At 39.9% G+C, this 11,375-nt stretch overlaps 1 protein-coding gene across 1 annotated transcript in view; it reads left to right on the top strand.

The window, feature by feature from the left end:
• Dcdc1 (doublecortin domain containing 1) overlaps positions 1–11,375 on the top strand; it is a 367,448-nt gene that overhangs the window by 135,366 nt on the left and 220,707 nt on the right. The window contains 2 exon segments of the mRNA XM_055602817.1: positions 9,805–9,909; positions 9,911–9,967. Of these exon segments, the coding sequence (XP_055458792.1) occupies positions 9,805–9,909; positions 9,911–9,967 (162 nt within the window).

The following is an 11,375-nucleotide window of genomic DNA, read 5'->3' as shown; positions in this document are numbered from 1 at the left end:
CACACACACACACACACACACACACACACACACACACACACACACACTGTTAATCGTCAAAGAAATTAGTTTTGGGTTAGAGGGAATATATGGGAGGGATTTAGACGAGGTTAGTTGGAAGAGGCTGGAAGAGAAAAGAGAGGGTAGAAAGTGATATAATGCTATTTCAGTTAAAACATTTTAAGAAGAAAGCTAATAAAAGCAAATGCTGGTGAAGATGGAAAGAAAAGAGAAGACTCACACATTCCTGATGGGAATGTAAACCAATCCACCATTGTGAAAATCAATATGGAGGCTCTTCAAAACAACAGAAAATAAAACTATTATATGAGCCAGCTATGCTACTCCTGGGGATTTGTTCAAAGTCAGCATATCACAGAAATACTTTCACAACAATGATTATTGTAGGAGTAGTCTGACAGCTAAGTTATAGAACCAATATAAGTGTCTATTAACAGGGGAATGGACAAGAGAATATATATATGTGTGTGTGTGTGTGTGTGTGTATGAATTTTATTCACCTATAAAGAACAAAATTATGTGATTTTTTTCAGGAAAATGGGTACAACTGAAGATTGGCATATGTGCTGGTTAGATTTTTTGTTAGCTTGACACAGCTAGAGTTCCCTAAGAGGGAAGCACAAGTTAAAAAAAAAAGCCTCCATAAAGATTTGTTTGTAGGTGAGTCTGTAGGGGGCATTGTCTTTAATTAACGATTTATGTGTTAGAACCCAGCCCACAGTTGGTGATACTATTCCTGAGAAGGTGGTCTTGGATTATCTAAAAACTCTAGCTGAACAAACCAGTAAGGAGTCCACGGCATCTGCTTCAGTTCTTGCCTTCAGGTTCCTATATTGAATTCTTCCCCTCACTTCCCTCCATGATGGGCTGTTACCTGAAAAGTTTAAGATAAAATAAACCTTTTTCTCCACAATTTTTTTTTGGAGTGCTTTATCACAAAAATTGAAAGTAAGTTATATGTTATTGGTATTAAATTAAGTCATTTTCACAAAGGCAAACATTGTATGTTTTTTTAAAATTTGTGCATCCTAGATTCATAAAATCATATATGCGTATACACACATATGTATTAAAAGTAGAAATGAGACTGTTGTCTGGGGATAATGGTGAATGGTAAAGGGAAGGGGAGAGGCATAGGAAGGGATAGTTCAAAATCCTTATGTGGAAACGCACTTATATGAACATATTTATATGAAACATACTTTTATGAAGACATGCATCCAGCACTTAATGCAATGAATGTATGTCAGTGAAAATATCAATTGGGCATGTCAGTATAGATTAGCTATTTCTGATTAACCTATGATAAATCTCTATCCTGTTCCATTGACCTGTGTCTGGTTTAATTCCTATACCATGCTGTTTTAGTAACGATAGGTTTATGGTGTGTTTTGAATTCTTCCAGCTTTTTTTTTTAAAATAAAGTTTGGCAGTGTTGGAGCGGTATCTCAGTAGGTGAAGTGCTTGACTTGGGAGCAGTACCTGAGTCTCTTCCCTAGTACAAAAAGCCACACATGGCAGCCTTGACTGTAGTCCAAGGGCTGGAGGTGAATCCATGGTTCTCAAAGACCAACCAGCCCAGGCAAATCAGTGAGCCTCAGGTCACGAGAGTTTCTACATCAAGAACAAGGAGGCTGATGACTTCTGAGGAAAGACATTTGAAGGTGAGCTCTCGTCTGTTATTCAGATACATTCCTTCCCACATGCATCTACATTTTCATAAACACACACACAAACATTAACACACAAAGTGCTACCTGATACTTCTGCTCACGTCATTGACCAAGGAAAACCGTTGTCATATATCTTTTTCCAACCCTTCATTCTTCATTTATGTGTATTTTTATCAGTGAAGTTTCTTTCAGGCAGAATATAGTTGCATTTTATTTTATTTTTGTATATTTAACCAGTCTTTTTCATTTTAAACTTTCTCCTCCTTCTGATTTTTAAAATTTCTTTCCTTATTTCTTCAGTGGCCCAGTTACCATTCAGTAGGTTATTGTTTAGTTTTCATAAGCTTATATACTCCCCGCAGGAGTCATAGCTGAAGCTGTTTGCTTTCTAGTTCCATTTGCTTGGAATACTTTTTCTATTCCTTTTATCCTAAGGTAGTATCTATTTATCAGTGATATAAAGGCATGTTTCTTGGAGGCAGAAGAAAGATGGATCATGTTTTCTATTAAGGTCTCCTAGTCTGTATCATTTTATTATGGAATCGGAAATGCTAACAGTCAGAGCATTATTGAAAGATGTACATTAATCCTTGTCATTTTCCTGATTGTGTAGTATTTTATTAGACTTCTTTTGATCAACTATTCTTGCATTGCTTATTTGTTTTCTGTGGGTGCCGGGAGCCAAAGCTATCTACTGAAGCCAAAGTCAAAGCTATCTAGTGGAGCCAAAGCTATCTACTGAAGCCTAAGTCAATTAGTGTGAGTCAAACCTATCTAGTAGAGACAAAAGGTGTTTATTAGGCCAAAGCCAAATAGTGAGCAAAGGTCATTTAGTGGAGACCTAAAGCTATTTAGTGAAAGTTATCTAGGACCCTAACTCATGGGTGAGAGACTGTGAGGACATCTGTTTGTTAGAGCATCCATGAGAAAACATCCCTATGGTATCTTGCAGGTACCCTATTTAACACATGAAAGCACTCTTCCTGTCTCCTGCAGCAGCTAATTACCTTCCCCCTTTCCTGCCTTCTCCCTATATAAGTTGGGTAAAAATTTTTAATAAACGGAAGCTTTGATCAGACAAACAGACTTGGCTTCTTTCCTTGCGCTTCTCGTCCCCCCCCCATTCCTTCCACTCTCCTCCCTTAGGAATCCACGTTGAAGCCCCACTGGTCGGGGCATGTGGGCCTCTTAGGTGTGGTCATCTTTCTCTTCAGACAGAAGTATTCCTTCAAGCAGCCTCTGTAGAGATGGCTGAGTGGTCATAATACTTCAGTCTGTTTTTATCATGGAAGGTTTTTTATTTATTCTTCAATTTTAATGGATAGTTTCTTTGGATTAACACTTTATTAGGCTTTTCTAGCTCTAAAAGTGTGTCAAATAACCAGGTGTTGATTTGAATAGCCTGCCTTTATGTAAGTGACTTCATATTTTTATCTTGCGGTTTTTAATACCCTTTCTTATTATAAATACCCTTCCTTTAGTCTGTATTTTAATTACGTATTGCGAGGTATTTCCATTCTGGTCCTGTTTGTTTATTATTCTTTAAGCTTGTCATTCTTAGGTGGATATCTTTGTATATGTTTGGAAAATATTCTATGATTTTTTTTTCTTTTTTTTAACTTTTTATTGATTCTTTGTGAGTTTCACTTCATGCACCCCAATCCTACTCATCTCCCTGTCCCTTTGTCCTCAACTCTGCCCTTGCTTGCAACCTGCCCCTAAAAGAAAATTTAAGAACAAAAATTAAAAAAATAAAGAAAACAAGACAATGCATAGAAAACTTCTCATCGTGGAAGCTGTGGTGTGTCACAGTGTGTCCCACAGTGTACCCTACTGTCCGCACATCTTTACTTAAAAAAATGATCACTGAAATGAATCATTGGTCTGCTTTGATGCCCCTGGCTTCTGCTACACCATCAGTACCAGATCCTCATAGGAACTTCTCTCAGTTATCTGTTGTTGCCTTGTGTCATAGAGAGCCTGCAGCTTTGGATCTACAGGACTGGCTCTTTCACACACCCCCAGCAATTCATAGATGAAGTAGATTTTTGAGGGGGCCAACTCAAAGTCCCGAATCTGGGCCTGGGTAGTAGTGGTCAGCCTGCCAGCTCTCCTTCACCCACACCACCAGGGCGAGCTCTCCAGTACTGCCTCAGCTATGTCACCCGCTGCTGCAGCCAGAGAGGGGCAGAGCAGGCTCTCCTCTCACGCCCTGGGGCAAGTGTACCCCTCACCCACACCGTCAGAGCCAGCTGCACTGTGTTGCCGGGGTGAGGGACAGGGATAGCTCTCCCGCCCTCGTGACCTTAAAGCCAGCTCTCCAAACTGCCTCAGGCGAGGAAGGAAGGGCATCACCCTCACAGGTGGTGAGCTAGCTCTCACAAACTCAGGCTTTCAGGGCTAGCTTGCCCGCTTATTCTATAATTGTATCAAAAATATTTTCTATGCCTTTGATATCATATTCTGCTCTGCATTCTGTGCTTGTAATCCAAAGATTAAGATTGTTTTGTTTTGTTTTTAGTGTCTCGGAGTTCTCCCATATCCTGTTTATGTGTTTTTATTTTAATTTTTGTCTCCTACAATATATTTTGATCATGTACCATCTCACTACCAATCCAGCTCTATATTCTATCTCTGTCTCCTCTTTCAAAAGAAAATAAAAAACAAAAACTCCAAAATGACACCCTCCCTCCCCCAAACATGCATACACTCAAATCCATCCTGTGTTGGTCCAACTTCTCTGGGGCATAAGACCTGCCCTGGAGTGTGTTTGGTATATGTGATGATACTCTGTTAGAAAACAAACAAACAAACAAACAAACAAAAAACACAGACAAACAAACAAACACCTGAGTTCCCCTTGGCAGCATTTATCAGTTACAATTAGTTCCTCTGTTAGGGCTGGGAACCTGTGTCTTCCCCCCCTCCCCACTCAGTGCAGGCACCCCATCTGACTTGAACCTGTGTAGCCCCTGTGTAGTGCTGCCACAGTCTTGGTGAGATCATATGTGCACTCATCTTGTTCTGTCTGGAAGAATTATCATCCCCCTCTGGCTTTTAAAGTATGTCCACCGCTTTCTCCCATGTAGACCCTTGTGCCTTGAGAGGAGAAGTTTGATGAGGACGCTGCAGTTAAGACTGAGTGCTCCAAAGGCTCTTTCACCCTCTGCACTGTGTGGGTCTCTGTGTTAATTACCATCTACTGAAAAAAAAAAAGCTTTTTAAAATAGGGCCGAGAAATGGGCAAAGCAAGATTGTTATTAGGAGTCTTTTTTTTTTTTTTTTTTTTTTGCTATGTTTCTTTAGTATAATAATAGTAGATTTCTCCTTTAGCAGTGTCAGGATAGGTTTCATCTCATCAAGTGGACCTCACATCTAAGTTAAAAAGTGGTTGTTTTACTCACATAACATTTGTGCCAATATTACACCAGTGTATCTTGTAGGCAGGTTGCTATTGTAGGTTGCAGAGTCCGTATCTGGCTGATGTTGATGATTGCCTTTCTCCTCTGGTAGTATGCAAAGTACCTTCGAGCACCATGAGCTCCAGTCAGTAGGGGTAAAGCCTCGGACTGCGCACAGCTTGACTTTTCCCTGTTGGGCCTCGTAAGTAAGTGTTGTCTTCAACAACAGGGTTGTTATCTTGTATATTTACCATTGACCTTTACTGAGTGACTCAATTTCTCTAGCCTAGCCTACCAGCCTTGAGACTCTGTTTTCCATATGATCCATTTTGTTGATGAGGCTTTTTTTCCTGAGGGTTTTATTTGGTTTGTTTTTTCATTTCTAGTATTATTTCAGTTTGGTTAGTCTTACATAATTCTCTTTATTGAATTCTGTTTTGGTATTTTGTATTGCCCTCCTTATTTCATTAATCTGTTTTTGTTCTCAGAGTATATTTATGTCTTCTTTGAGTTGTTTGTTAATCATTCCTTTAACTCTTTGTCAGGAAGATCTTCCAGGTTACTCTCATTGGATCCATTGTCACGTGATTAGCATTTTGTGGAAGAGACTTGTCTTGAATTTTTATATTACTTTTGTACCTGGACTTGGATTTGTGCATTTGGGGTCTCTTGGTTGAGTGGAGGTTGAGGGACCCGGGATTGTTTATCTGACAATGCTGGGAGGTAGAGGATCTGTGGAAGTGTTGGCCCAAGGTCCAGAGACCCCTTTCCTGTTGGTGCTGGGGGCTGCGGACAAGGTAAAAGCTCATGCCAAGTAGTCACTTCTGTAACCTGTAAACTGCTGGTGCCAAGGGCTGTTCAGGGACCATTCAGAGTCTGAGTGTTCCTGTCCATAGCAGGAGTTAGGGGAACGTTCAGTCTGTCTTTTTATTGGTGAATTGAATACATTTACATTCAAAGTCAATGATAAGCATGAATTTATACTTATCAATATAGCCTGCATAGTTTGCTTGCTTCACATAGTTTTGTCATTTTATACATCTTTTATTATATATTGTATAATACAGTAGTTTTCTAACATGCCCTGCTTTAGTTGTTTCTGCTTTCAGTACCATGTATCTGCTTCTTTGGTGAAACTTGCATATTTGTAGTTTTTCATAATGGCAGTTGTCATCCTTTTGCTTCTTTTCCTTTCCTTTTTTTCTTTGTCCTCTTTTTCCCCTTTCTTTTTTCAGCCAGGGTCTCTCTGTATATCCCTGTCTGTCCTGGAACCACGATGTTGAGCAAGTTGGCCTCCGCCTCACAGAGATCCACCTGCCCCTGCATCCAGAGTGCTCAGATAAAGGCATGTGCTTCTGTGCCCATTCCCATTCCTTCATTTCTAGCACAGGTTTCCTCACGCATTCCTTGTATAGTTGGTTTGGAAACAAAACTGATAATTCACAAATAGAATCACACGGTAGTAGAAGGTTTCTGCACTGCCAGGAGACCGGGAGAGAGAAACAGCCTGCAGAATGACAGAACACCTTCGCTATTTCTAGAATACATACGGAACTGAAAAGTAAAAAAAATAAAAAAAATAAATCTTTGCATAAATAGATGGCTGAGTGAATCGAACGATAGTTTCAAAAGAAGCATCATCAATGATTAATAAATATTTGAAGCTAGTTTCCAACATTCTTAATTGTTGTGGATATGCAAGTCACAATATCTTACTCCACTGGGACCGTCTTACATTAAGAAGAAAACAATGGCAACATAGACCAGCGAGGAAATGGAAAGGGAGAGGTATATTAACTGGCCTAGCCACTATAGGAACATTATGATGGCTTCTCAAGAAACTCAAAGTAGAACTACCGTATAATCTAGATCTCCTGGTCTGGACTCTTCCCCTTGCGACAGAGATACTTGTTCCTGTATTATTCGCCACAGCTAAGAAGCGGAACTCACCTAGATGTCTGCTACCGGATGAACAGATGGAAGAAAATGTTCTTCGTATGCACAATGGACTTTCATTTTTCTGTAGAGAAACATGAAATGATGACATTTGCGGAAAAGTGGATGAAACTGGAATTTATTATGTTAAGCAAAAAATAAGCCAGATGAGATTTTCTAGATTTTAATTTGTTTAAATGTTCATGTTAATGCAAGTGTGTGTGTGTGTGTGTGTGTGTGTGTGTATGTATGAATGCTTGTATTGCATGTAAAAATAAAAGAAACTATGAGAAAGAAAGGAAAGGAAATCTTGGGGGGGAAACCCTTGTGACATAGAGGAGAAAGGGACCATTCTCAGAAGGAGGGGAAGAAGAAGGGATTCTCAGATCAACGGGAAGAACCAGGGAAAAAGCACAGCAAGAGCAAATACGTGTGAGACCCTTACTTTGCTAATAAAAAAAAATAAACATCAATGAATTAATGTGCCAGCATACTGGCACAATGCATACTTCATGTTGGGAGTTGTGATAGTCATTGATTATTGACACGTGTCACTTAGTTCTCCATATGGCAAAGGCCAGTGTGGTCTTCACTTATGGATGAGTTTTATTCCCTGTTCTAAGTCACCCACCCTGTAATAGGGAGAGTTAGAATATTAACCGAAGACTTCAAAGTTCATATTATATTCAGTTAATAATTCTAAATTGGCCTAAGCCGATCACTTTAAAGAACCATGGATAAAAAGGATTTCTGCTCTCCTGTTTTTCTTACTACTACTATGTATTGATTGAGGTTTATGTACTGTTTACCGCTCTAGTGGGCAGCATGAACCTGGGAGAGCAGGGCCTGAAATTGAGGTGGACTAAAGTCTGATGCAGTAGACAACTTTATTTAGAGCATCAGACAGTTTATACTCTGAGGGTTAGAAAGAATCACCTGGGTAGAGTTTGCATTCACAAGAACGCGCATGACGAAAACTTGTTTTTCCATAGAGGCGTATGAATAACAACAGTTGACGTAAACTCACTCGTATCCACTGCACCTGGGAGGAGCACACGAAAAGCACATTTCAAGAACAGTTCTGTTTTGGAGAAACTGAGATCACACGACTCTTCTCTTGTTTTCTTGGAGTTTTCTCACAAGCACTCAGAATTTCCACATGGCTCCATTTGTGTACCATATTCCAAAATGTAAGGATAAAACTGTAAGTTTATGTAAAAAAAAAAAATGAGGAGTCAAAGAAGTGTAGTTACTTTTAATTAGCAAACCATAGAATTTTGACATTAATTCGTTATTTCTGAGTCCTAAGTGTATCTCATTAATAATATACGAGTAAAGGCTATATGTCTTTTCTAACCACACTGAATAGGAGTCTAGAAATATAAACAACAAAGGTATGTATATTGTAAACCTTTCTTATATCTGGAAAATTCTATGCTTTATTTTATGTATATTTAAAATGCTGTCAAGACAGAAAATATATTTTAAAGGTCTATAAAATCTTAGTGAATTTAATAATGAATTGATACTTTAATACTAAGTAAAATAAAGTAGTTGTAGGAGAAGACAAGGAACGGGGACAGGAGCCTTCCACAGGGGTCCTCTGAAAGACTCTGCCTACCAGGGTATAGAAGGAGATACTGAGACTCAAAGCCAAACGTTGGCAGAGTGCCAGAATCATTATGGAAGAAGAGGGAGATAGAAAGACCTGGAGGGGACAGGAGCTCCACAAGGAGAACAACAAAGCCAAAAAACTGGGGCCAGGGGGTTCCAACTAAGGACCATTCATGGAGAGGACCTAGACCCCCTGTTCAAAGGAAGCAAATTGGTTGCTCACTTTCCCTAGTGGGTTCCTTAGTAAGGGGAACAGGGGTTGTCTCTGATATGAACTCAGTGGCTGGCTCTTTGATTACCTCCCCCTGGGGGGTGCAGCCTTGCCAGGCCACAGAGGAGGACATTGCAGCCAGTCCTGATGAGACCTGATAAGTTAGGGTCAGATAGGAGGGGAGGAGGTCCTCCCCTATCAAAAGACTAGGGAAAGGGCATACGGGGAGAAGAGGGAGAGTTGGTGGGACTGGGAGGAGATGAGGGAGGGGGTGGCAGAGGGGATACAAAGTGACTAAATTGTAATAAATAAATAGATAAAAATTTAAAATATAAAAAAGGCACATAATAATAAAATGAAATATGGTAATAAGTTACATAACAGTGAATTTCAAAGTCCTAAGAAAGGCTTTCTTTTGTTAAGTATTTTGTTTCTTCTTCCTCGGTTGCTATTGTATTTTTCTCTTCCTTTGAGACAGTCATACTATGTAGCCCTGGGTTTCCTGGAATTCATTATGTGGACAAAGCTGACAGCACCCAGCCTGCCTCTCTCTTCTGGACTTTTAATCATTTTAAGTATTTTGCAAAGTTCTTAGATCTATGTTCTTTTTTTTTTTTTTTTCAATGCCTCGAGTTAGTTTTCATTCAGCAATTTTAAATGGCTATCTATTCCATAACACCAAAGTAAAGGGGTACACACACACACACAGAGAGAGAGAGAGAGAGAGAGAGAGAGAGAGAGAAACAGAGAGAGGTATTTGTACAAATAAAAGTGGGTAATGGAGATATATGTGTTTATCTCTTGTATTACCTTTATGTGAGGATAGAGCTGTACTTAAATTCTTGAATTGAAGTCATTTTCTCCTATCAGGCTAGATACTCAAAGATCTAATAGGTGTGACATCAACAATTACTTCTCGCTAACAATTCTCGTAATTTAACCCCTTCAGGTGAGCATGCTGATTGATGAATTGTAGACAGCTATCAAAAGCAGCAGAGGTCGCCTGGCCAAGCTTGGCCTCCAATTACAGGCTGAGCAGGAGCAGTTCTCCTCTCCCTGTCTGCCAACACATTAAAAGCCTTCCAGCAAACACTGTGGCCCCAGGAGGCCCTGCTGCTCACGGTGGGTAACACTCCGTGACTCTCGCTGGATTCAGGCAGAGACAAAAGCGTTCTACCCCACTGAAGACCTGTATAACACTGGTTCTCAGCTGAATTTCTCATCTTATCCTCAACAGCCAAGTTTGAACTGTGAGGGATAAGAATACTATCCAGAAAACAGGCCCTAAAAGGAAATCCTTTGGTGTCCTTGAAATTGGGGTTTATGAAAGTTAGCATTCGATACAGAAACGTACATTTAAAAATGAAAAGCTTCAGTTGGTGAACACTGGACTACTTCTCAAAGAAATAAAATACTGTGTACGATTCCGTTTCTAAAAACAACGCATTTGGAAAATGGCCAAGGTTTAATAGTTGACAGACAGTGGCAATAGGAATTGGAGGCTAAAAGGCCAGGTGACTGATTGATGTTCAAACTACATTTCCAGAAAAAAAAGGATATGTATTGGATAAGTGTGACACATGTCTGAGTTCACTTGGCAAAATCAATACTTAAGAATATACGGAGGGGGGGGAATGGTGAATGGGTTATTTGTCAGGACAAGATGGCTAAATGTCCTAGGCTACTCTGCTATTGCAGTGTTAGGTGAGAAAAAGAATAACTCACCTTGGCCTATAGCAGAGGAAATCCTGAAAGCTGAAGGAGTGAAAAGATTTTTATACCTGTTATTGAATATCCATGTTGCCTCTGCCAAGTTAGTATAGTTCTGTAGCTTCATAGTTTACATCTCAAAGACCTCTGATTAGAGAGATCTGAAATTCTCAGAGTACAACCCTTTTCTCTCTAAAGTGGACTGCTCAGAGAAGTCTTCCTTCTGATGACTTTTATGGGGATAGGATGAAACTCACACTTGTATTCTGATCATCCTTTATCTTACCAATTCTCCTTTGTATATAATTTTTGCTACAGACATCATCTTAAGGAGTATGGTAGCTTGTCGTGATATTCCCATAGATTCATTTTAAATGAGAGTATTACCAATAAAAAATGACCTTGTGGGATTGTGACTCAAGCTCAAATACTTTGTCTGTGTTTGTCAGCAAAGGATTCGAGGAGTGACAGTTAAGGCATCAAAGACAAACATCCCCACAGCTGAATAATCCTGTTCTTTTTAGGTTTCTGGCTTTGCTGTGAACCCTTCTGCAAAAATACTTGCTGTTGTCTTCCTCTGTGCCCAGCCAAGCCTGCACCCCCCCTGCCCTCCAGGGGGAGATGATCAGAGAACCTGTCACTGAGTTCATGACAGAGACAGCCCCTGCTCCCCTTATTAGGGAACCCACTTGGAGACTGGGTCTATGGGCTACTTCTGAGCCAGGGTTTTAGGTCCTCTCCATGCACTGTCCTTGGTTAGGGTAACTGTCTCTGCAGGGCTCCCTGGGCTCAGTTTTATTGGTTCTGTTG

Source organism: Psammomys obesus, unplaced genomic scaffold (genome assembly GCF_907164565.1).
Source record: "Psammomys obesus unplaced genomic scaffold, mPsaObe1.curated_primary_1811, whole genome shotgun sequence".
NCBI classification, from domain to species: domain Eukaryota; kingdom Metazoa; phylum Chordata; class Mammalia; order Rodentia; family Muridae; genus Psammomys; species Psammomys obesus.
The sequence above is the reverse complement of the archived record's forward strand: the minus strand, read 5'-3'. Positions and strand labels throughout refer to the sequence as shown.